General features: G+C 41.8%; 1 protein-coding gene across 3 annotated transcripts in view; it reads right to left on the bottom strand.

Moving 5' to 3' along the window:
- TLN2 (talin 2) overlaps positions 1-27,526 on the bottom strand; it is a 258,674-nt gene that overhangs the window by 49,604 nt on the left and 181,544 nt on the right. For all 3 annotated transcript variants that reach the window (XM_056572820.1, XM_056572821.1, XM_056572822.1), the window contains 9 exons: positions 22,573-22,781; positions 10,870-10,989; positions 10,319-10,516; positions 7,513-7,652; positions 7,196-7,289; positions 5,568-5,657; positions 4,897-5,019; positions 4,578-4,721; positions 3,157-3,318 (listed from right to left, as the gene is read on the bottom strand). In XM_056572820.1, the coding sequence (XP_056428795.1) occupies positions 3,157-3,318; positions 4,578-4,721; positions 4,897-5,019; positions 5,568-5,657; positions 7,196-7,289; positions 7,513-7,652; positions 10,319-10,516; positions 10,870-10,989; positions 22,573-22,781 (1,280 nt within the window). The remainder of the gene's footprint in view (positions 1-3,156; positions 3,319-4,577; positions 4,722-4,896; positions 5,020-5,567; positions 5,658-7,195; positions 7,290-7,512; positions 7,653-10,318; positions 10,517-10,869; positions 10,990-22,572; positions 22,782-27,526) is intronic.

Genomic DNA, 27,526 nt, shown 5'->3' with positions numbered 1-27,526 from the left:
AGCAGGCATCCCAGTCCAGTCCCCAACCGGCTAGCGGCGGGGACCGGAATTCCCACGGGCGTATGCATACGCCCCACATCCTTAAGGTATGCATACCCCCTACGTCCTGAACAGGTTAATGAGCTCAGGTAAAGTGAAAGCTGAGCTGTGATTGGTTGTTATTGACACAATCTTTCCAGTTTTGTTCTCACATATATCGATAAATAAAGGCCAGTGCAGTGTGTCTTTTTCACATGAATAGATTTGTATTCTCAGTTATGAATACCAAAGCTTTCATTTTTCACCATCCTTTCTGAATCACTCTGTATCTATTCTTAGGACATACGTTTAAGAAGTTTCCAGGATTTAAAGCAGTTTTCTTTTGCAAATGCTGGCTGTAGGCAGGGCAGGCAGAGAAAGGGGGGGGAAATAACAGACCTTGAGCCTTCTTCAGCTTGTTGCCACTTTCCCGGTTCTCCCCCCACTAGATCTCCTTAGATTATGTTCCCATACATTGTCCATGTGACGCCAGTCACTGGAAGAAACAACTGGGGCCAGTAATCTGCTGCAGTGTCATATACTTAAAGGGGTAGTTCAGTTAAGTAAAATATAATTTATTTAATTCCGTCATGTAATGATAAATATAACTTCCTAAGAAAGTAATTAAAAGTAATGCTCCATTGCAGAGCTATATGAAGCAAAAAAATGTGCGAAATGCATCCTGCGTCCATTCTGTCTTAGCTTTCTTCCCCTAACTGCCTCTGGCGCCACTCATGGAGACAGAGTCATGTGACTTTTATGCTGTCTGAGTCAATGTAAGCCACGCCCCCAGAAGCAACTGCACAGAAGAAAGATCTAATAACTCTGAGGAAGTGAGGGGGTTTACATACAGATGGGCTTTGACTTTTTGGGAATACTGGGAGTTGTAGTTTTGCAACAGATGGAGGCACCCATTTTGAGAATCATTGCTATATAGTACAGAAGATGGAAGCAGGATGGGAATGGTTGCTTAGTAACGCTCTGAGGGTTGGTGCCAAGGGACTGGGGAAGAAAACGGCAGTTAGGAGTAAGTAAGCACAGAGGAGAAGCAAAGGATGCTGGGACCTGTAGTTTAAAGACAGCATGTAGGGGAGGTAACAAGTAGGAGGGCAGAAAGGTATATTAGAGCCACGTACAGGAGAGTTAATAGGTCACAGTAGAATAATAGATGCAAGGTTTATGTCCTAAGCTGATTTTGAGTTTTTTTTTTTTTTCCATTCATTGGATAACCTTTACTGTTTGGGGATGTCATTTGCAGCCCTTTTGGTAAGGGTAAAATGGAGCTGCAGTGGTGGCACAATAAAATTATGTGTGTTAGAATGCAGAATGTGTTAAGGCAGAATATGATTAGCCAAGACAAAAGAAATGAAGCATGTTGAGAACCTGAATGTAGATGTTGTTATAGTCAAAAGATAAAAAAAATAAAAATTAGATGTTATATTTGGAGAGATTTGTCGAAACCTGCGTAATGGAATAGTGGAATAGTATCTAAAGCAAACCATCAGATTATTTTTAAAAAGGCCTGTGAAAAATTAAGAAGCGATCTGATTGGTTGCTATAGGCAACAGCACCACTTTTCCTCTACAAAGGTTTTAATAATTCTCTACCACTGACCCATAACCAACTAACCTTATTAGGAATAAACTAACTAACCATAGTAGTAATAACAACAACAAACATTTAGACTTAAATGAGTTTTATCACTTTAAAACTTTAATTGGTCACTAAAGCAAAATGGGAGAAGTGTGAGTGAGACTACTCCTGTAAGTCTTTGGGACTTGGCCCAGGCTGTACACACAGTGAGAGCTCTTCTCTTCCCGCTTATTCTAGCGATCTACAGGTTGAAACAATTTTAAAGGGTACCTCTCATCAAATAAACTTTTGATATATTTTAGATTAATGAATGTTGAATAACTTCCCAATAGCATGTTAATGAAAAATATGCTTCTTTCTATTGTATTTTTCCCGATCAGTCCTGTCCGCAAGCATTTCTGACTCATGCTGGAGTCCTAAACACTCAGAGCTGCCAGCCTGCTTTGTTCACAGCCAAACAGGCTGTGAACAAAGCAGGCTGGCAGCTCTGAGTGTTCTCCTTTGTGAACAAAGCAGACTGGCAGCTCGTAGTGTTTAGGACTCCAGCATGAGTCTGAAATGCTTGCTGCCAGGACTGGTAGGGAGACCCCTAGTGGTCATTTCTTCAAAGTGGAAAATTAAATAGAAAGAAGCATATTTTTTAATAACATGCAATTGTGAAGTTATTCTGCATACATTAATCTATAATATATCAAAAGTTTTTTTGATGAGAGGTACCCTTTAAAATTGAGTCTCTACCTTTCAATGTATTTTTAAATGCAAAATATTGTTCTAATGAGTCTCTCTATAGCAAATGTAAAGTTTTACAGGTAAAAATCCATTACATAAACATAGATTTAACACACAATGTGGTAGCTGCCTCTAGAGGGGGCATAGAAGCTTACTGCATACTGTTTTATTATAAAGCACCATATACAACAGTGTGCACAAGGGTGCTAGCATTGTATTAAACTTCCAACTGCTATAAAGACACGGTAAGAGATTAACCAGAACAGAATTTAGAACCCATTTAGAATACACAATCAACATTTACAGTGATGTATTGTAATTGCATAGCATGGAAATTAAAAAGTAATGATGACATATAAAGCACAGTTTTATGGCATCTGCCTGCATGACATTTTCTCAAAACGCTACTCACTTTAACTTGTCAAATACAATGAATTACATGGGAAAAAAGAATGAAGGCAACAAAATGCATGTGAGAAGAACATTCACATAAAAGCCTCAAGGACATGAAAATACACCGCAAGAGATCAAAGCTAGGACACTATGAGCAAAACAAAGTGCTCTAAATCCTGGCTGAATGAGATTTGCGCTAATTTCTAAGTCAATTCCTGCTCAAATGTGAGGTTAGCAGCCTAATAAACTGAATATATTAGGTTTGCAATACTAAGCTTCATTTAACATGAAAAATAAAGAAAATATTCTAGCAAATGCCATTAATGATATCACTTTCACATAAACTGCAGAATACATTACTGTAGATGATGTGTTAATACAAAGAATGGGCAAAGTACTTTTTAGCATATACATTGGAATTACCTTAATTGTTTTCACTAAGTTGGCAGTACTGTTCGCCACCTCTTTGGCTGACTGGACAAAGTGCCTCTTAGCCACAGGATTGGCTGTTTTGGAGGATGCAATGCGGCAGGCATTGCACAGTGCTGAGGTGTGTTTGGCAACTATGGTGGCAGCTGATAGAACCTACAGAACAAGCAAACAAGTGGAAACAGAGCTGGCAACAAACATAACAAAACAGAACATCACAACTGTCCACAACATTTCCTTAAATTACATGAAATAATATGATTTATGTTTTGATGTATGTTTTGGTTCAAGACACTTATTCATTCCAATCCATATGGGACTTGGGCCTTGCTCTTCATACTAGGAAATTATAGCTGTCTCTCAAGTGTCCATTGGAAAGAAAGCCTGATCAGTGGGGGTCCAACTACCAGGAACCCTATCGATCACAAGAATTGGGGGTCATGTTCCTCCCCTTTACTTAGTGAATGAAGTAGTGGTCAATTATCTCCATTCACTTTCTATAAGACTAATGGGGATCGGAAAGTCAGCCCCACAGCAAGCAAACTAAGCGGGTAGCTCACCTTCTCTACACCCCGATTCCAATGACAATGAGGGACACAGGACCCCCATTCTAATGATCGCTTGGGGGTCCCAGTGGTCAGACATTTATCACCAATCCACACTGCGGAATTTCCGTGAACGGAATTCTGCGAGTGGAATTCCACAAAGTGAACATTACCATCAGTGTGAATGGGTCTTCCGCGAAACCAGTTCACACTGAGGAATTTCAGCAGCAGACAATTCCGCTGCTGAAATTGTTCCGCTCAAAGAAAGAACATGTTCCTTCTTTGAGCGGAATTCATCAGCAAGCACTGCATAGCCATCAATGGTGACGGCGCAGTGCCGCACGGCTGCCAGGCTGAGTCTCCGCGAGCGGAGATTCAGCAATATATCTGCAGTGTGAACGCACCCTAAGTGTCTAACTTGAGAAGACCAGAATATGGCCTTCCTTCACACTGTGTGAAATTTATCATAACGCACCATTATGCACCAGAGGCAGAGTGGCCAAACTGCCAAGATTCTTGCAAAATCTCTGTCTTTTCACAATTTTTTTGTGCAAGGGTGGAATTTGCATAAAAATTGGGCTTGAAAAAATGTTCAATTCTGACACACCGCACTGATGAAGTGAATAATAAACTGTCACTGTTTTACTGCATTTTTTGGTGATTGGTGGACTCATTGAGATACATAGAAGTTCACCAGTCAAAACAGAAAACAAATGTAAAAAGAAATTAACAAAAGCACAGTGTGAACACAGTCTATAGCTTTTTAGTGTAGTGCCCCATAATTCATAGCATAAGGCTAGATGATAAATCTTGGGTCCATCTATAATATACACTTGAATGCAAATCTATAATATCCAGCTTTGGACTTACCTGAGAGGGACTACTAGCTGGATCCACTAGATTCTGACATGCCATCTGAATAGCTTGATTAGCTCTAGCAAATTGAATTGGGTCAACAAGTCCTTGTTGCCCAGCCTGGCTATTGGGATCTGAAATACCCACCAAGTAAGCTGCCTGAAGGTAAAACCACAATTAGCACTTTTTATTTTATTTTCATTAATATCAAAAAAAGAAAACAAAAGGTCTTCATTTAAATAAGCCCAATCAATACAACAATAACAACTGAACCAAACAATGTCTTTGTGTATACCGGTGAGCAAAAAAGATTTTTGGCCCATCAGTGTCTTACCTGTGCAGCAGCCTCTGTGAGACCACAAAGAGCCTTGGAGGCTACACCCACACAATCGCCAAATACTGGCAAATCTCCAGTTTTTGCATTCTGAGAGATCCCAGCCATAGATTCTCCTAGTACCTAATAAAAGATCCAGTAACAATCATAAACTTAATGTGGTTGGCAAATCCTACATAGCATGTCAAAATAAATCCATCATCAGTACAGAGATCTATCTTATGAGCTTTTCATACTTAGGAATGTAACCATGACAAAGGTGGTAAGTCAAACTGCAGATCTTTTCATCACACAAAATAACAAAGCAATTCATTTAATAGCTTTAGAAGAAGTTTGGATATAAACACATCTTATTATCTACCAATGGTAGATTGTATATAATAAGTAGTTTTGGAAATTATTTTATAAAGGTAAATAGATACAACTTCATAGGGGGATATATCCAGTATAACATGTTATCTATTTATTCATGGGCCTGCTCATTCTGGGCTTAGAAGACCAGTGGGTAGTTCATACCAGTGATTGACAACTATCTCTGTATGTACACTGTCAATCACTGATAAGTCCACATACTGGACAACTAAAACAGAACATAAAGGGATTTCAACTAACGTAATACTTAGGTTCTCTTTAACAGTATGAAGGATATTTTTTAGGATATATATTTTTACCTTTGAATTCTCCATTACACTTTCAATGCAGTCAAAATAAGACAGGTCACTGACTGGCTCATTCGGATTCTCAAGCATTCCTTTCACAGTCTGAAACAAAGAATGAGGATAGAATAAGTACAAATGCAAGAATTTATTAAGGGGCAATTAAGATTACGAATTTGAGCACATTGATAAAATGATAGCAATAAATGCTCTCCAAGCCTGTAACAATCATGGCATGGATACAATGATGTGATGAAATGTAATGATTTAGACATGAGCCCATATACTGAGGCATATAGGCCGGCATTTATCATTGTAGTGTAAGTGAAGCATTTTTCTACACCTTTTTTTGTGTGCTGGTAATGTGTAGGAACAAAAAGGCGCAGTTCATAAAACTCTTCCATATCATGTGTATTGCCAAAATCGGTGGACTGCAACTCAAAATCAGCAGAAATGTATAAACCAAAAGGTGCAAAAAAGGCACAAATAAACCCAGCGTGCGCCTTTTTTTGCGTGTGCTGATAATGTGTAGGAGCACCAAATTTATTATGGTCACAGAACATTTGATAAATTTTGTGCAGGTTACATTTTCAGAAATTTCTTCACAAAGCTAAGCTAAGTCTGGACTAATGTTGTTTTAAAGACTTTTCAGTGGCTTTGCACCTTTTTTGCGCCTTTTCATGAAAAGACGCAGTTCATAAAAACCTGTCCATATCATGTGTATTGCCAAAATCAGTGGATTGCAACTCAAAATCAGCAGAATGTATAAACAAAAAGGTGCAAATAAACCCTGCTTGCGCCTTTTTTGCGCCTTTTCTAGACACAAAAAACAGTCTAAAGACAATGATAAATGTCGGCCAATATATTTAGAACTAAATCCCGATCTACCAAAAAATAAAAAAAACCACCCAAAATAAGCCAGGAGAGTCATAAAACTTTGGATGAAATACTACATGTGAAGACTTCTACTGCAAGCTTTCCTTTGTGTCTCTTTCTTCTTAAAAGAAAAGTGCATAGGAAGGATACAGGAATAATTCTGGTTAAGTTAAATTGACCAAAAGTGTTGCAGACACCCTTACAGACACAAAGATACACATATAAATGATATGACAGTGCCACAGTATTAGCTGAAGTGTTTACTGTGATAAGTTATTGACAAGATGTCAGCTTCCGCAGGCAATACCTGCTGTCCACTGATAGAACAACTTCCTTAAATGAAAATGTACAATCATGTTCTGTAATGGAAATGCTAAAAATGCAGTTACCTAAGATAATTGCTATTTCAACTGCGGCTACACTCTAAGAAAAAATGTTCGGGTGGAAAAAAAAAATAAAAAAAAATAATAGCATGATTTTTTGTGTCAGCTAACAGGCACATACTTAAATAAACTGTGGGAATGAGCTAAATGTGAATGATCCCATACACGTCACTGCCTTTCTTCTTTATTTACAGGTTTATAAAACACATATTTCTCTTAAATCAGAAAAAAAGCTATTCTTTATAAACTTGACACTTTCCGTGTACACCCTATTCTCAACCAGAATGAGTACAGGCACTTGCATGGCATATAGGGGTCATATAAATATATTATATAAAATAGTTTTCCCAGATGTATATCAAGTACTAAAATCAAATAACAGACCTCCAGCTCACGCAAAGCATTGTCACATTCTTTCTGGCCTGGTGCTTGTTGAGTGCATATTGTTATCAGCTGGTTTATGCTCTCGGTCACGGCCCTGGAAACATACAAAGCACATACAGTAAGATTACTCAGTACATGCAGGTATTTCTATATCATTATGCAGATGGAATAAACTATGTGTACAGGAAATTACAATAAGAGAAAAGAAAGAAAAAGGTTTTTTTTAACATACAAAAGATTAATCATAATGGAAAGATGCATAACAGTAAGATTGTTGAATACGTTACTACGCAGTGAATGTGATTTCTGACACCCACCTAGCAGCAGCTGCCAGGAGATTTTTTGCACTTGGTGCTCCAGAATCTACAGAAAGGGACTTTGCAGCAAGGAGCAATTTGCTAGAGGCCATTGAGATGGTTTTGAGGTTTCCTATAACTTGAATCTGGTCGTCTTTATTCTGTAAAAGGATTGCAGCATCAATAATCTGTGAATTGTGTCTTGTTTCCACAAGAAGAGTATATACACATAGGCGTTCGAGACACTATATGGCTTGATGTAAAGTTACATAGTTTTAGTGGGTTAACTTAAAAAAAAGTATATAAATATCAATTTTCATATGCTTACCCACCCTAGTTGATCCAGAAAAAAAATAAAATAAAAATAAAATTAAAAAAACCACTTTAAATTATAAAGACTCAATTTGACATGAAAAAAACTCCATTCTGATCCCTGCTGGTGACAGACCAAGTCTCATACTGGACATGTCTTAGGCATGGTTCACATAATGGAATTTCTAGCAGAAACCTCTCTGAAATTCTGCTCCACCAAAAGAATGAACATGCAATTTTTGTAGCAGATTTATTTCCCTGCTGTGAATCTGCCGGTAATCAGTAGCAAAATCTGCAACAAAACATTTTATTGCAGTTATACTGAAGATGTTACTTCACCATTGAAATCAATAGAGAAAGTCAAGATATACTTGACCAATATGTGACAGTAATTGACACGCTACATATAATTTAAAAAAACTTCCCACTTTAATAGCCTATGTAATTCCTAACTTATTAATAAATCACTGTATTTACAAAAAAAAAATCTATAGTCTTATCAGGCTCAGTCAATCTTTAGCAACAGGGACCAGGACAAAACATCGGAAATGGGGTAGGGTTTAAATAAGGATATGCAGAGGAAAAAAAGCTTGGACTGTGAGCATGAATTGGCATATAATTCACAATCGCAGTAGAGAGATCCAATGCAATTACATCTTTGATCAACATGTCAAAAGCTGTTTTCAAAGGGGTACTCTGCCAGAAAACATCTTATCCCCTATCCATAAGATGTCTAATCGTGGGGGTCCCGCCACTGCTGCGGCACCCCAGTCATCCGATGCACGGAACGAACTAAGCTCCGTGCCGCATGTATTTCGACCACAGCCACCACGTCCCCTCCATTCATGTCTATGGGACGTAGCGTGACGGCTACGTACTGGAGGGGGCGTGACATGATGTAATGAACATGGAAGCTCCAAGCTTCCATGTTCCAGATGCTGCCGACTCGGAGATCGCAGGGGCCCCCCAGTGGCAGGACCCTCGTGATCAAACATCATATCCTCTATTCTTTGGATAGGGGATAAGATGTTTTCAGGCAGAGTACCCCTTTAAGGTCATATCCACTTACAAATTTAATTATGGCTCCTCGTAATGAAAGAAAAAAAACACACAAAACCCAAATTTCTAAAAAAAAATAAAATAAATAAACTGTTGAAATTAGTTTTTAAACAGTAATACCTAATAGGACCTAATATTTGACATAAAATTCTGAAAATGCCACGTGAAAATAACCCTTGCTGGGGTGGTCCGCTGCAGTGGAAATGCAGCATTATAGGATGGTCAAATGGCCATCCATGAAATGCTTGAACAGGGTTTGCCAGTCCACCACACTCCTCTCTGACATTCAGCAGAGACTAAAGTTTGTGTATTAATACAGGGTATCTTGTGGAGAATGTAGATTATTCCATAATAATATTTTATATCAATGTCCTGTACTTATTTCTTATAGGGATCCCTTTACTCTGTAAAAACTGTAAAAATGTAACTATCACATACATTCTGTTACTATGACATCTCCCAATGATGTTATTAAATGTACATATATGCATTGTTTATAAATATGCTAACAAAAAAAGAATCTATAGGACAAATGACAGCAGGATCACTCGCACTCAGCTCAATATATAGTTAAATAGTGCGGGTGATCCTGAGTAAAACACCCTTACCTTACCAAAATCCATGCAGCTGTTCATGAGAAAAATAGCATTTTTCTTATATGCATATTTCCTTTTTTGCACAATGGAGGCAGGTTTTGAGACTTTGTGCAACATATATGCCATCCTTTGTGTCCCATTTTCACAGTCCTATTGATAAATAGGCATGTTCTCCGTGTTCACACGCCTGGCCAAGGCCGTAGTACATCCGGAGATGCAGTTTACTTTGGTCTTAGTACGGCAGCCATTGCTAAAGAGTGTACGGCCTGGGCACATCTACAGTAGTGGCAAAACCTTGTGATCACAATGGGTCAGTAATCTTGTGTCATGGAGACATTAGAGAGGGCATACATATTTATGTATAGGGTATCACAAGCACGACTAAGGGGATGGTATAGACGTTGCACAAAGTCTCCAAACCTGCTTCTTTTCCCCAGAGAAACTTCTTTTTAAAAGGAATTTGTTAGCTCTATATCACGCTTACAGCTCAATTGCCAAAGAGGCTGTGCTGCACTGCAGAGTGAATGCCTCCTTCCTTCCCCATCTTGAATGATTGATGGACAGGGCTACTTTTTCAAGCAATGTTCAATGCACATCAGTCAAGACAGAAAGAGGTCAGGAGGAAGAAGGCGTACATCCTGGGGCTCAAGCACCTTTTCTTTTACACCTGAGCAGGATATAGGGTTGACAGATCTAGACTAAACATTTTGGATGTTCATAAAAGTCACGTTGTTCAACAAATAAAGAGGCCATTATGGGAGAGGTGGTAAATTTAAACAGTTTTGTTTGTGTTTCAGATTTCATTATGCATTATACAGAACAAAAAGAATGAAGCGTTAACATCGGCATCACAATCTGACCTGTGTCTGTCCAGCCATTTCAATTCCAGCATCGAGGAACTCATCAAAATCTTCACTAAATTTACCAGATGCAACTGCCAACTCTCCACTTTGTCCCCGGGAAGCATGGACCACCTCTCCAGCTGACTGGTTCAGATCCTCTGCTGCCTGGTTCAAACCACTCTGTGCTTCCTGGAAAGACTTGGTGCTGGGAGGAAGCTAAAAGGACCGTTTAAAACATGGTGTTGTCATTTTAAAGAAGAACAAGGGACTGTACAGCAATGTGTAATTGAATAATAGTATATACAGCAGATGCCATGAAAAGGCTCTTCTCCACACAGTACTGGCTTTACAACATTCCTACAATTCTAAAGTGAGCACAGAATATCACTCAAGTTAACAAGCTATGTCTCTGTTCTACCTATAGCACAGCTCTGTACTTCTGAAAAGATTAAATAACAGTATTCTAATAATGTTATATTCTCATATATTCTTCAATTCTCCTAAACACAATTAAAAAATTGAAATAAAAGGAACAAATCAATCCCACAACTCCAAAGTTACATACTCACCGAATCCACAAGTAACTTTTTGCTGGACTCTCCAATGCTCTTCAGAGCCATGTCTACATCCTTTTGCCCAGGAAGGCAATTTACACAGTTATTCAGTGAATGAGACACAGCTTTAGCCACCTTAAAAACAGAAGGTAAACTTTTAGAATGGAAATAAGGAGATTTGTTTTGTACTCACCGTAAAATCTCTCTCTCATAGCTTTCATTGGGGGACACAGACACTGATGGGTATATGCTCTTGCCACTAGGAGGCACTGACACTAGGAAAAAAAAGTCGGCTCCTCCCTGGCAGGATATACCTGCCCACTGGAAGTGAGGTAAACAGTTTTGTCACAAAGCAGTAGGAGAAGCCAACATGAGATATGTTCGAAGGACCCTAGAAAGGAATCCCAGAACCAGAAAAGATTATCCGGACCAGAAATGAAGAAATGGGTGGGCGCTGTGTCCTCCCAATGAAAGCTACGAGAAAGAGATTTTACAGCGAGTACATAAAAAATCTCCTTTTCTCGGTCGCTCTTCATTGGGGGATACAGACAATGATGGGACGTACCAAATCAGTCCCTGGGGTGGGAAATAACCACCAGAGAAGGGGACACAGTCCAGAGACAGAACCCCATCCACCTGCAAGGCTTGCTGGCGAGACCCTCAGCAGAGAGATAACCAGTGCCCGGAAACTGAACGTCTGGAAGCGCCACCACCCATGGAGAAGGGTCAGGAAGCCAAAAGGAAGAGACAGGGGATCAAAAGTCCACAGAGAGGCATTAAAAAATAAAGGATGTCTCGGAGGCCCGATGGGCTGTAACCATCCAGGAAGGATAGAGGAAACCAATTCCAAGGAAACTACGGAACCAGACAGAGGACTAGCCCAACTGGTAAACACAGAGGAAAAAGGGGGGCAACAAGAGAACCCCATCCAGCAGATTGAAGAGAATATGGCGAGAAAACGCCAGGGAGATCAAATTACACCAGGAAGAAGGCAAGCACGGAAAATGGAGACCAGAAACATCTGCAAAAGGAAAAGAGACAAAACCGTCCCAAGAGACATGATGCATCTAACCGAGGACCCGGACTGAAAAGCTTCAGGTTCCAGATCACAGTCTCGGGCTTACCGCGAGAACCGGGGAGGAAGAGACGACCAAAAGTATGTCAAAGAGCCGGAACAGAGGTAAAAAGCGCAACAAGGGAACAACAACCACACATAGGGTCAAGTTGGCCTGACTGGCGAAACCCGACTAACCTGAACGCCCTCCGTGCCAGGAGTACATGGATCCTGAAGGAGAAGGAAGTAAATCGGTCGGACAAGGACCTGAACGTCCTGAGAAGAGCATCCGGGAATACTGGAGCAACCGGACATGGGAACTGGAGGCTCTCAGGTCACCTGTAAAGTGTGAGCATTCCCATCTTCAGCGGAAAGCTCTTGGAGACGTACAGCCATGTCGGCATAACACGTAATGTGGCTGAGAGAGACAGCCCCACAAAGTGGATTGCGGAGAAGAACTGGACAGGAGTGTCACGCATGCCCCAGACCACCACATTATGAAGGCCCCAAGAAAAGGGAAAACCGTCCTAGAAATCAAGGCACACCACTGCAACCTAGGAGGGGTCCCAACGGAAAAAAAAATTCCTGCACTCGCAAACACGAGCAAAGAGGGAATGGAAAAGGAGAACAAACCTTAGACCCAATGGACCAAACAGATCAGAAGACTCCAAAACAACAGCCCGTCAGGGCAGGAATAGAGAGGGAGGCCAGCTGAGACTCCCAGGGTCAGGGCACATGAAGGTCACCCCAGAAGACTGGTGCATCAGTGACTGACATTGCTAAATGCAAGGATGGAACATAGCCGGCCAAATCCCCCTGATTGCTCTTAGCCGAGTAGGGACCCAGGGGGTGGGGAAGAGAGAGAGAGCCCCATACTGGCAGTTGCCCATTGGAGGGAGAACCAAGAGGCAGTCATGGGTAACTCCGGCACTGTCCGTGCTGAGCCCCCTGATCGCTGCCCCCCCCCCCATGTAAGGGGGATTAGCAATGGTATGCCAGGTACCGTATGAGCATGCTAAACACCTCCCCACGGTAATAGGAGAACATACCGGCTGACAACATAAAACCCAGGAACTACGGTATGTGAAAACATACAGAGGAATGGAGAAGTCTGTGTACTGGAGGGATCTGAAACCGGGACACGTGATGGGCAAAAACGTTACTACAAATGCAAGTAAGGAGCAGATGTATCAGCATAAAGCTGCAAGAGGTACGTCCCCAATGGGATGAAATTTTAGAACAGAAGTCAGATGCCAAATCCCCTGAGCAATCCTGACTCCTGAATGAAGGCATTAGGGAGCTGTTGAATACACAGTGTCGCCCTTTCATGCCGCATTCTAAATTAGAGGCAGCCAGCTGCAGCAGAAGTGCAGAAATGTGACCCCATGAAGGCCCCATGTATACTTCCTGAAATTGGGGAAGGTGGGTGCCATACGAGCAGAGTGTCCACAGCATATGTAGGGACCCAGAGACTGGTACCTCACGATGGGAGTGGGGAACCAGGAAACAGGTACGCAAAATAGCAGACTTAGAACAGGTGGGCGGAGGTAGTGAAACAGACAGGGCACCTACCGATGTGCCAGAACGATGCTGGTAGCAGACCAACGGCACGCCCTCTGTGAAAGGGGAACAGTGATAGCAGCTGTTTCTGCGAAGGCCCAACGAACCTGCAGAAAAATGCCTACATCCTACACCACAACTGCGCTACAGACGGCACGTCGTAGAAGGCACTAGAGCTGCAGACACAGATGACTAATGTAGGATGCACGTGGTGCAGGAAAACATGCAGACACAGTCTGGCTTACTTGGATAAGGACAATGAAAAAACAGAGTCCCGGATTACTGGACTTCAGCAACGGGAGCGGCAGGTATGGGGCAGGTGACAGTGGAATACCAGAACCTCAGCTGTGGTATAGTAGGTATGAAGTGAGTGAACTGAATGTGGTAGGTGACCTGGTGGCGTGAGAAACCAAGCAGACCATGGTCTGACTGACTGGTATAGGGTCCCGTGAAACCAACAAGTCCATAACTGCAGGTACCTCACACTGAAGGTGGGGCACTGGACTGTGGCCACGAGCGCAGCAGATATACGATGGATGGTGTATCGGTGTAGGAAACCATGCAGACCAATGGTTAGCTAACTGGTGTAGGATCCAGTGCATGCAGGGACACCCCTCTAGACACCTCACATGATAAGTGAGGTACTGGAACTCATGCCCTGTACGCATCATCCTCATGATGGGAGAACAGCAACTGGAGAACTATGCAGAACACTATCTGGCTTACTGGTATAGGGTCCATTGGATATGCTGTAGTCCACACAGACCACTGTCTAGCTTACCGGTATAGAGTCCATAGTATATGCTGGAGAACACACAGACCACCGTCTGGCTTACTGGTAGAGGGCCACACAGCCCACTGGTTGGCCAATTGGAATAGAGGCCATGCACACACAGGGTCACTCCTTCGGAAACAGAGCACAAGCAGTGGGGTACCAGAATCCAGCCTCGGATGAGACATGTGAATGTGATTGGTGGTGGGGGGAACCACCCAGACCATGGTCCGGCGTATTGGTGTAGGGGTCCTGGCACCCACAAACCTCAACCAACCATGGGATAGTGGAACTCTAGCAGCAGGTGTCACACACCCAACACGTGAAGCCCAGTATTCCCTATTTCCAATTCCTCACATTGCGTCGCAATAACAGTAAAGCCCATACGTTCGAAAGCCAAGCTAATGACCTAAAACAGCGCTATTTAATAAGACAATACCCTGTAGAAGTGATTGAGTCTAGTCTCAACAGAGTAAGGACCCTGGATCGTGCCAAACTCCTCCATACCAAGAAACAGAAAAAAGTCCATCTTAACAGATTTACCTTTTCCCTCGCCAATTCCAACATGAACCAAGCAGTGAATAACGCCATGCGCCGTAATTTGTTCATGTTGGAATTGGATCCCGATCTTCGAGAGATGGTTAGCAACCCCCCTTTAATCACTTTCCGAAGGAATCTCACTATCGGGATAAAATTAAAAAATTAACTCAAGTAAAATCTAAATCTCCTACTCATTGGCTCCCTACCCAGACACTTACTGGGAATCGACCATGTCGCTCTTGCCCACATTGTGAGCATATGTATAGAAGTGACCATGTCACTTTGGGTGGTGTCACCCACACAATATCTGATCGCATTACGTGTAGGTCTACTTTTGTTGTATACATCCTCCTATGCCCTTGTAAAAGATACTACATGTGTAAGACCATCAGGCAGCTCCAGGTCCGTTTCCGAGAACACGTTCGATCTATCCAATCCGGTACTGGGGCTCCCAGGATGATAGCCCACATGGTAGAGGAACATGAAGGTAGTACCAATGGTTTACAATTTTTAGGGCTCGAAAGGATCCCACCCCTCCGAGATGGAGGTGACAGACACCGGATCATATTACACAGGGAAGCCCGCTCGATATCGCGGCTTAACGCAACGGGCTATATTGGACTCAATGATAGGAATGAATACAGTGCTTTCCTTTAATCTATGTGTCTATAGATGTTTTCTTGCATTATCATTTGTATATACTTTTGTTTACATTTGTTCATATTACCTTACCTCCCCCTGTCACATGATCTTTTATCGCCTCAGGTTACCTAGCGACTGAGCTGCACCATCCCTATGTATTTCCGGGACGTCGCTCCTCAGTCGTCACATCCGGCTAGAGGAAGTGCGCAAGGCGCAAAAGACAACTTGTTCCGGCTACCCCTCCTCCATTCCGCTCCCCTGCCTGTATCCCGCTTGATGTCACCGGAGAGTGAATAAAGAAGTTTATCCTGTTTGTCGAGTGCCGCCTCATCTCTTTTGCTTTCTCGGTGTGGCCTACATGTAATGGGTGACCGGCGGTGGCAGAAACCGAACTGAATGGATTTCAAATACCCTCCCGGGAATGAGACGCTGCGTGGCGGAATCTGCTGATGATAAGGCACAGGGGTAGCGATGAAGGCTCAGGCATGGAGGAGGGAACAGTTCGGAAGGGTTCCTCTGCTAGAAATGTATTGGCACCGGTTGGGGCAACCCATCTGCCCTCGTATGGAGGGACTGGAAATCAGCAGCAGGTGCAGCGGACATGGCATGGTCATAGAATGTATCTCCTGTATGTCCCAAGGGAACATGCATTCTTGGCAATGACCTGCCACAGCAGGTCGCATAAGGTCCCCACAGAGGGAAAATTGGGGGATAGGGGCAAAAGAAGTCCCAATGCTATGAAAACAGAGGGAAGGACCATAACTCCGTTCCTAAGGGAGTAACGCGGGTAACCTTGCGGACCTGAGGTAAAAGTCATGTGGAGCACAAAAGTACTATCAAAAGATGAAATAGACCCCCCAACTTCAGTTGGAAGATATATCGAGAAGAGACTGCAGGGATGCAATTCATAAAAGTGACACCAGAGGGAGCTCATTGGTAGGAATAAAACCAGTAGCTGCAATACATGTGACAACCACAAGGGGGCGAAAATGACTATTTTTATATATACATATACACACACACATATATATATATATAAATATTTATATATACACACATACATACACACACACACACACACACACACACATTCATTTTATTTCCAAGGCCACTTGCCCCGCTGCCGGAAGGTGTGTGTCGGGGTTGAGACCCTTGTAGCGCGCACACACAAGGGGAACAGCAGGAGGGAGGGAACAGAATGAGACCCCTGTTCCCAAGCTGCAGAAGAAGGGAGAAGAAAAATTTAGACCACCGTTCCAGTGCTGCGGAGAGGGGAGGGGGCGGAGCAATGTGTCTACTCCCCCTCAGCCAAATTGGAAGCCGGCTGGGAGAGGAATATCACCCCTTAGTTCCCGTGCTGCAGTAGAGGGGAAGGAGGGCGGGGCTATGCACGCAATAATAGCCACCGGCTAACAGTATAAGCCCAACGACGGAGCAGCGGGGGAGAGGGAAGGAATTACCCCAGCTATCATAAGCGCTCCAAGGAAGCGCTGGTGGACGGCGTGAGAGAGAGCGCAGGGGGGAAGCTGGAAAGGGCCAGCGGCTTCAGAGTGAGCAGACGCGGTGTGCTGATGAATACTGCGGGAGAAGCAGGGGGATAAGATTGTGGCTGTCCGCTCTGTTTGGCGCTATAGCTGTAGGGGCAGAGCAGCAGTGCCGTCCCTCCAGCAGAGTAACCGCATGTAAAGACTGCAGGGATGGGTGCCGGAGAAGAGGAGCTGCACAGGTAACCCCTTACATACCGCCAGGAACCAAGGACCCCATGTAGCGCCCCAATAAAAGAGTCCCTCAACCCTATGAGACCTGGACCACTGCCATTCCCGTTTGGGCTTACCCGAAGTCTCCAGATACTCACCCTGAAGTCACGCTGCATCATACAAGGCTATGTTAGCAGGGAGAACAGGGGCAGCAGGGGACCCGGACCCAGGGTACAACCTCCAGGCACTGGCCATTGGCGAGAAAGGGTTAACAGTACATACTCTAAGTCTGTGCCCCTTTGTCACATATGGGGAAACAGGTAGCGCCATGCTTCTGAACCCCCACCTGATAATGAGAAACAAAAAGGAGGAAAAAGGCTAACTAAACAGTCCTTACTAGAAAATAATAGAAAAAGACCAGGTCTGGGGAACTCCCAGACCTGTGTCTTGCCTCCTACTGACACTAGCTAAAACGGATTACCTCACTTCCAGTGGGCGGGTATATCCTGCCAGGGAGGAGCCGACTTTTTTTCCCTAGGATCAGCGCCTTCTAGTGGCAAGAGGATATACCCATCAGTATAGGAGTCTCCCAATGAAGAGCGACGGAGAAAGAAAGTCATTAACCTATTAACCCCATAGATTTTACATAATGGTCCTACACAGTCTGACACTGCACTGAGCAAGTGTTACAGGATGAAGAGACAACCCCCAATGACGAATGGAATAATAACACTAATTTCTTTATTAATTCATATTTCTAAGAAAAGATGCTACAGAATTGTTATTTTTTGGAGGCAATTGATTACTAAAACAGACAGGTCAGGAGAAATGTCCTCTTCATTGACATTGTGCCATAAAAGAACCTGTCTGCATACGAGTTGAGCTGGACAGTTGTGGGGAATGTGGACTATGCCATATACTCTCCTGTATTATTAAATTACTTGCTTGTAACAGAACAGACTGAAATACCCATTTTAAACCTTCTTTACTTATAGTGAAAATTTTTACAGCGCCGATATGTATTAGCTGGCTTATACAATATCAGGAATTACTTAGGTGGTGGCACTAGAAGGGGTTCACTTAAATAGGATCAAGATATAGTAAAAGTATGAAGGCAAATATTTAAAGAAAGGCCAAATAATAAAAGAAAAGCCCTGCTAGCCAGGATGCCCCAGCTCCTTTAAACAATTGATCTGAGGACTTGTGTGGAGATAGTGTACTGAGTCAGACCCCACCAATCTAAAACAGGAAAGTCTACTAACATTAACTACCTTCGTTATGCCTTTACTTATTTTTTTTTTTCTATTCTCCCTCTAAAAGCAATAAAACTCAATTTTCCAGCTACAGGGCCATATGAGGGCTTGTTTTATGCTGCCTAAGTTTTACTTCGCAATGACCACATCAATTTCACTACAAAATATACAGTGGAAAAATAAAACAACAATTTTGAAACTTTTGGGGTGTTTTGTTTTTACACAGTGTTCTTTACAGTAATTTTTGTTTCAATGGGAATATTTTATTACATTTTATACAGGAGTGGAGTTTTTCATATATTTTAAAATGTAAATTATTATAAGTATATGATTGCTTAACCTTAACTTAACTCTTTTATATTTTCATCCACAGACTAGTATGAGGGCTTGCTTTTTGCGCAACCAGTTGTCCTTTGTAATGACATCACTCACTTTACCATAAAATGTATGGCGCAACCAAAAAAATACTATTTGTGTGGGGAAATTGATAAGAAAACCGAAATTTTGCTAATTTTGGAGGGTTTTGTTTTCATGCTGTACACTTTACGGTATAATAGACCTGTTTTCTTTATTCTATGTGTCAATATAATTAAAATGATACCCATGATAACATACTTTTCTATTATTATACCGCTTAAAAAAAAAATAATCACAAACTTTTTAACAAAATTAGTGCGTTTAAAATTCCTCTATTTTGCTGAACTATAACTTTCTAATTTTTCCGTATAAGCGGCGGTATGAGGGCAAATTTTTTTTGCGCCGTGGTCTGTATTTTTTTTATACCACATTTGCATATATAAAACTTTTAATAAATTTTTTAGCAATTTTATTTGGAATAAAATGAAGCAATTTTGGACTTTTTATTTTTTTACATTCACGCTATTATATTTTAATAGTTCGGATATTTACGCACGTGGAGATACCAATTATGCTTATTAAAAAAATTATATAAATTATTATTTTTTTTTTACACCTTTTTGGGGTAAAATGGGGACAAACCGACAATTTACATCTTTATTGGGGGAGGGGATTTTTCAAATTTTTACTTTTATTTTTACACTTTAATAATCCCCATAGGGGACTATTTATAGCAATCATTCGATTGCTAATGCTGTTCAGTGCTATGCATAGGACATAGCACTGATCAGTGTTATCGGTCATCTTCTGCTCTGGTCTGCTCGATCTCAGACCAGAGCAGAAGACCCGTGGAAGGCAGTGAAGGCAGGAGAGGGGACCTCTGTCTACCGTTCTGGATGATCAGATCGCCACGGCAGCGCTGCGGGCAATCTGATCATCCATTTTAGTGACCGCACTGCTGCAGATGCCGTGATCTGTATTGATCACAGCATCTAAGGGGTTAATGGCGGACATCGGCGCGATCACTGATGTCGGCCATTACCGGCGTGTCCAGCAGCCAGGACCTGCCGCGCATGAACCGAGCATCGGAGTTCGCGGTTATGTATAGGATGTAAATGTACGTCCTGGTGCGTTAAGTACTACCTCACCAGGACGTGAATTTACGTCCTGTGTCGTTAAGGGGTAAAACTGATCAATGGCATGCAATTTCGTAGCATTGATAAGATAAATAGGGGTTCTGCTAGTATAATCTGTCTTAGGCATACTGTTGGCAGAGCCAATATGGATGGCACAGAGGCCTTCAAAAGAGGCATTTGTCTGTCACATTAACTGATCGACACCCATGATCAGACATCTTAACCCCTATACTTTGGATAAGGCATTAGATGTTCATGCGCAGAGTAGCCCTTTCATCACAGGATGATCACTTTAAAACCATGCTTTAAAAGTTGCCTTCAATCATAAACTGTGGAAGAAATGGACAAGTCTCAACTAAATGTAAGTAAATAATCACTTCTAAAACCGTCTTCTAACTCTGTGTTGTTCTTACTAGAAATATATGACTAAACACCCAAATGGGTGTGTCCCTAAACTGTATGATAATGTCATATTTGATTCGATGTTACCCCTAGAGGTAATTTAGTCACACATTTCTAGTAATAACAGAATTAGAGCACAACACAAAGCTACAGTGGGTAAAATAAGTATTGAACACATCACCATTTTTCGCACTAAATATATTAAATCAAAACAAATAAACTGAGAAATGTTGTTGTGTGTAATAATGTGAAATGACACAGGAGAAAGTATTGAACACATGAAGAATGGGAGGTGCACAAAGGCATGGAAAGACGAGACAACAGCTAAAATCTATCAGCAATTAAAAAGCAATCCAGACCCTTGTCAGTGCAAATATCAGCTGGTTCAGTCCTAACTAATGGCCTACAAAAAGGTCTTATTGCCAAGGGGTCACACAAGACACATGACATGTTGGGTAAAAGCAAAGAGCTTTCTCAAGACCTTTGCAACCTAATTGTTGCAAACATAACAATAGTGTTGGATACTGGCGCATTTCTAAACTTCTGAATGTTATAGTGAGCACTGTTGGGGCCATAATACAGAAGTGAAAAGACAATCATTTCACCATAAATTTGCCTCGACCAGGTACTACTCACAAGATTAGCTAAAAGAATCATCAGAAGAGTTGTCCAGGAGCCAAAGACAACTAGTGTAGAGCTTCAAAAAGACCTGGAATTAGTAGGTACTGTTGTCTCAAAGAAAACAGTAAGTGATGCAGTCCGCCACCATGGCCTGTATGTACTCTCACCACACAAGACTCCAATGCTGAATAAAAAGCATGTTAAAGCTCATACACAAACAGTGAATGTGGGAACATCGTGGTGTAGGGCTGCTTTTAAGCAAATTGACTGGTAAACTTCACATAATTGAAGAAAGGATGAATGGGCAGATTTACCGAGACGCTCCAAAAATCTGCTGCCATCTACCAGGACGATGAAGATAAAACAAGGGTGGACATTTCTGCATAACATTTATCCCAAACACACAGCAAAGGAAACTCTTAAAGGGGTACTCCGGTGGCAGAAAGTTAAACAGATTTGTAAATGACTTCTATTAAAAAAAATATTTACCCTTCCAGTACCTTTTAGGAGCTGTATGCTACAGAGGAAATTCTTTTCTTTTTGAATTTATTTTTTGTCTTGTCCACAGTGCTCTCTGTTGACACCTCTGTCCACCTCTGCTGAACTGTCCAGAGCAGCATAGGTTTGAATGGGGATTTTCTCATGCTCTGGACAGTTCCTGATACGGGCATCAGGTGTCAGCAGAGAGCACTGTGGACAAGACAAAAAAAATTCAAAAAGAAAAGAATTTCCTCTGTAGCATACAGCTGCTAAAAACTACTGAAAGGGTAAAGATTTTTTAATAGAAGTCATTTACAAATCTGTCTAACTTTCTGGCACCAGCTGCTTTAAAAAAAATCCACTGAAGTACCCCTTTAAATGATTTTATGGAAAGAAAATAAACTGCTAGAATGGCCCAGCAGATCTCCTGATTTAAATCCAACAGAAAATCTATGGAAAGAACTGAAGATCATGATTCATAGTAAAGGCCCACAGAACCTTCAAGATTTGAATATTGTTAGTGTGTAAGTAAGGGCCAAAATCACAACAGAGCAACGCATGTAACTTAGTTTCTCCATACTCTCTTAGGCTGGGTTCACACCACGTTTTATTAAATATGGCTCCCGTATACGGTTGGGAGGAGGGTGGCGGGGCTTAATCGCGCCGCCCGCACTCAGCCGTATTCGGGAACCGTATTTAATGTATGTCTATGAGCCGACCGGAGTGAACCGCAGCCTCCGGTCGGCTTCGTTTTCGGCCGTATGCGGTTTCCCGACCGCAGGCAAAAACATGGTCGACCACGTTTTTGCCTGCGGTCGGGAAACCGCATACGGCCGAAAACGAAGCCGACCGGAGGCTGCGGTTCATTCCGGTCGGCTCATAGACATACATTAAATACGGTTCCCGAATACGGCTGAGTGCGGGCGCCGCGATTAAGCACCGCCCCCCCTCCTCCCAACTGTATACGGGAGCCGTATTTAACAAAACGTGGTGTGAAACCAGCCTTAAACAGTCATTGCCCACAGAGGATTTTGTAAAAAGTATGATGTACAAAGCATGATGGTGAGGTGTTCAATACTTATTTCACCTGCTGTATAAAAGCAAATGGTTGCTAAAACAGACCGGTCAGGAGAAGCACGGGTCCCCTTTAAGAAACATTTCTAAACCAACTGACAGATCATATGGGTGCTACTTGTTTCCTGACCTGAGCCAACCTCTGCTGGACCTCAGCATCCCCAGGGGCCACTAAAGCTTGCTTTGCTTCCTGGATAAGCTTAGCTGACCCATCCATCACATCTCTGGCTGAATCCAACATGTCGTTTGCAGCCTGTGGATCACTGGTGGAAGCTGCAACCCCTCGAGCGGACTGCGCCAGGGTTTTCAGAGCCTGTGCAGTTTCTCTTGCAGCAACACCTAAACAAGAAATTAAATAAAATAGTTACAGCAAGTGATAGATGGCAAACAAGTTTACCCATTAAAAAATTACCGGTAAGTACTTTCATGAGTTTGCTATAAACCATGTAGTACCACCTAAAGGTGTGTAGACCACACCAAAAAATGTGAAGACCCCAGAGCAAGTAAAACCAACTGCAATACATGGTTAAAATATGGTTTTATTCAATTCATTAAAGGGTATGCATACAGATTAAATTCATAATATCAATAGGTAAATAAATAAAAAAAATTTAAAACCATACATAGTAGTAAAAGAAGTAAAAAATATTATATATATTATATATGTAAATTTTCTAAATATTATATATATATATATTATATATGTAAATTTAAAACAAGCCAATGTCATTAGTGATAACCTAGAAAGATCTGTATTAGACCAACTTTTCAACTTCTTATTCCTGATCCAGTGTATGAAAAAAGTAAAGAAGACAATGTAATTTTCTGGCAGACAATGCTGACAAATGTAATATTTTGCACCAAGCCATTAATAATAGTGTGTCTGCACATCACACCCCTCCCTGCCCGAAGCGGGGCCGAAGATTTTCGTACAGCTCTCCCATAGAGCTATACGGAGTGGGTGTGGTGGCCCCCGCTTTGGGCAGGGTCGTGACGCGCTGCTATAAAAGCGAACAAGGGCTCTAACCAATGTCATCTTTTACATGATACTTGTCTTTTAAGCAGTAGTACTCAATGTCAGACAGATGGTGCAAATCAAGAATTAAAGGTTTTCACATAATTTATCTGTTATGTATCGGATAGGTGATAAGCGTCAGATAGGTAAGGGTCCGTCCCTGTTTGGAATGAAGCAGCAGTTGAGTATGTGCACTGCTGCATAGTCTATAGGACAGCCAATAATAGCCAAGTACAGTATTTGGCCATGTAGCAGACCAACAGCGCTTGATTGGCGCTGCAGGGTGTATACTTGACTGCCGCTTCATTTAAACAGGGGCATTCAGAAGTGCCAGTCTCATGATCAGTGTTGTATCAAGCAGTTGGATCACTACTGATTACACTTTTGTGCCATATCTTGCATAAGTAATAAGTTGTCACTACAGAAAACCTTTACAATATTTTAAATCAAAGGATTTTATCGCTTTTTGCAACTGAAAATGTAAATGTCCCTCTATGTAAATCCATTCCAGAATATGGAGGACAGTTTTGGAGCACACATTGGCCCTCATTTACTATTGCAAACCCGACATGTTTTGTCGGGTTGTGCGCCAGATTCTGTCGCATTGCGCCAGAAATTTTGTCTGCTCCAGATTTTAGGAACATCCAGGGCTGAGCATCGGCTCCCCGCACTCGCCGACGGCCCTGCTGAGAGGTACGGGGGGGGGGGTGTTGTTACTCACCGAGCGGCAGGAAGGGGCTCCCCCACACCCGTCCCTCCCGCATCGGCTCCCGGCTCATTCCTTCCCCCATGAAGCTCCTGTCCTGGGTGCCTCCGGCTGTTTTACCACTACAACTCCCAGCATGCCCTGACAGCCAATAGATGTCAGGGCATGCTGGGAGTTGTAGTGGTGAAAAAGCTGGAGGCACCCTGTTAGGAGAACTAAGGGCAGAAGTTGTGTCCCCCCCCCCCCCCCAGCAGGCATCAGTGACATTGTGCCTGCTGGGGAAGTCTGCCTGGTAGTGAGCACACTACCAGGCAGACTAAATGCCATTTTTAAAATAGTAAAAAAAATTAAAAAATAAAGGCAGGGAGGGTGTTAGGGATAGAAGGGCAATAGGCAGGGACAGAAAAAAACACATGATGGTGGGAGCTACCCTTTAAGTTGGATGTTTTTTCGATTTATATATTTCCTGTTCAAATAAGCCCAATAATGTGGCACCAGCTAAGATCAGCAGTGCCAGCAACTTTTTAGACTATGTGCAAACACCTTTGTATCGTAAAGCATACACTGATAAGTTAGTGATAACAATGCTGGCTGCACACCAGAGACAAGTTACACAGATCCCATTGTTCAGACTGGAACTGCATTACATTGTGTTCTTGTGGTGTGTAAGGACAACAGACATTTCATTTGAATCTGCATTTCACAAGTGCACAGGTTCACATAAAAATACTCTGAAAACCCATGCCATCTTAGTGTAAGCAACGATTACGCTATTGTAGGTAATGAGTATTCTGGTATCACAGCAATATGGGCAGGCCTATACAGGATACACCAATGTAAATAGTTTAAAGTGTTCTGCATACTAAGTTCAGTTTCCCTGCTTGTACACTGGGCTTATCTAGACCATTTCTTCCCATTCTCTCATTTGGAATAAGATCAGAAAACATTTCTGTCAGATAATGAATTATTTCCCTTTCAGCCAGCTATATAGCTTGGAGATACACTGGTGCCATTCTGTCTCACCAGCCTTTCTGGGTATCTAAGCTGCTTCTGTGTATCACATTAATAATATTTTACAATATCATTTATGTTCATTTCCACTAGTGGGACAGTAATTTATCATGTCGAGTTATCTCTCGTGCATGCAGTTACATCACATAACCAGATGACTTATGTACTTATTTTTGAACCAAGTCACTTGGAAAGAATAGTTGAATATGAGGACAAACAGATAAACTGTTAGTGAGGCCTCTGAAGGGACAGTGTAGGGAAGAACTACACTCACAAACCACTTACTAACTTTCCTATCTTCCAGTTCTTACAGATGATTGTTTGGGAAATACACACTGAGCCAATATTAAAGAGGCCTAGGATTATTTTTCAAGACATTCAAAACGTACATGTTGAGTTAACATAAGTTAGAAGTGCCTGAACCTATCTCCTGAGCATGCACCATACATATATGCTACTGTGTAAGAAAAGGTTAAAGGAAAATGTCATTCTATACTGAAAAGTTGTACAACATTCTAGTATACTGTATGTGCCAATAACACACTACATTTTTGATAACTGCTTGCTTTTAGAGAATGGAAAGCTCCCTGTTTAAGAGGCTAAGGGCTTAACATAAAAAGGCAATAACAGGCTGAACAGGCCGATATGACCCAGTGTAATAGGACCGGCAAACAGCCAACAAATGCTAGCAAATACTCATTCATTTGCTGGTTGCATCTTTATAGTGTCCAAAGAAATTTTTGTTTGCCGGCCACCGATCTCCTTATGTAAAACAAATTTAGCAATCGTTCTTGTGGTCATGCCTGCATCAGAGATAAGCCTTGTATTAGGCTCCTCACACCTGCATAAATCTTGGAGATCAATATTAGCATTCTTTAAGTTCATGCATTAACCCGTCTCAAAGGGCCCTTACATGACATACTTCTGCCCCTGCAGCTGACAATTTGTCACAATTTATCAGCATAGGCTGGGTTGATAGTAGACACAGCCCACAGACGAGATGGACATAATTTCTAGGAAAAATAAAATACCTTTTTAAAGGGGTTATCCACCATAAGGTGATTTTAGTACCTACCTGCCAGACAGTAATGGGCATGCTTAGGAAGGATCTGCGCTTGTCTTGGAGCTAAAAGGCTATGTTGTGAGATTACCATAACACTGTGGCTATCTATTTGTGAACTGGCTAATTCCTGTTGAAGTTCCCTCACTTGAACTACATGGCCCATAATTCCTTGTTTGCAAGTGTGAGGTTATTTTTCTTCCTCCCACACATCAGCCACCCCACCCATTCAAACACATCTGTGCTGCCCTCAATGCAATTTTTTCAATCAGTGTTTTCTAACCAGGGTGCCTCCAGGTGTTGCAAACCTACAATTCACTGCACAATAATCTCCCTTCCACCCAGCGGTCACTCCACCCATTGAAGCAAAGACAGAATACCACTGTACCTGACTAGTGATGTGAAAACCTGAGACAACAGTTATTTTGTATGCTGTTAAACAAAAACAATGGGCCAAAAAATACTGGAGAATAATGAGATCACCATCAAGCACAGGTATAGACACTATATTATGAACTACAATAACTTTACAGCCCCTTTAGAATACCCCTTTAATATTATCTTATAAACCCCTTTAGTATACAAACTGCCAGCAAAGATACACTTTAACGAATGCATTAGTTTTATGGGAAGAAAAAGGTCAGAACTCTGTTTGCAGCCTCTGAATAAAGTCAGAGATCTTGAACTGAAATGGAGCTTAATTCAGAATACAACAGATAAGCTTTAGATATAATATCCATCAGCATGTATTAATAAAATCTACACAACCTACCACTTTATTGTGATTCTTAATACATCAACATATTCATAAAATCAAATGCAAGGGTTAAAAAAGACACAAAATATATTAAGTGTAAATTCCCTCAGCCCTATAATCGACTTTAGCCATCTTTATTATGTAATATGTGCGTGCAGCTGATTCCTCCCTGCCAGAGCTTAGGAATATTTCTTCCCTAAAATGGAAATTAAATGCAAGTGATTTTATGAGGCAAGTGACTATCCTAGAAAGAAGCTGCCAAATTTATACGCAACTAATACTATTCCTCAGACCCCCTGGTACATACTATGCAGTGCCTGTGGATCAGGTTTACACAAGCTGGGATAAAGGTGCACACAAACCTATGTCCCCACTCAAGGAAGAATGCTCCCTAGGACCACAACTGTTTATTATGTATCTATTCTTACAACAGATGACCTGTTGGTCATAACTTGGCTACAGATCGATCTACATCTGTAACTTCTTATATATAATGGAGGAAATAGATAATGCATCATCTTTACTCAAGCATTTC

The sequence above is a fragment of the Hyla sarda genome, chromosome 4 (assembly GCF_029499605.1).
Source record: "Hyla sarda isolate aHylSar1 chromosome 4, aHylSar1.hap1, whole genome shotgun sequence".
NCBI lineage: Eukaryota > Metazoa > Chordata > Amphibia > Anura > Hylidae > Hyla > Hyla sarda.
Note: the sequence above shows the minus strand (reverse complement) of the source record. Positions and strands in the feature narration are given on the sequence as shown.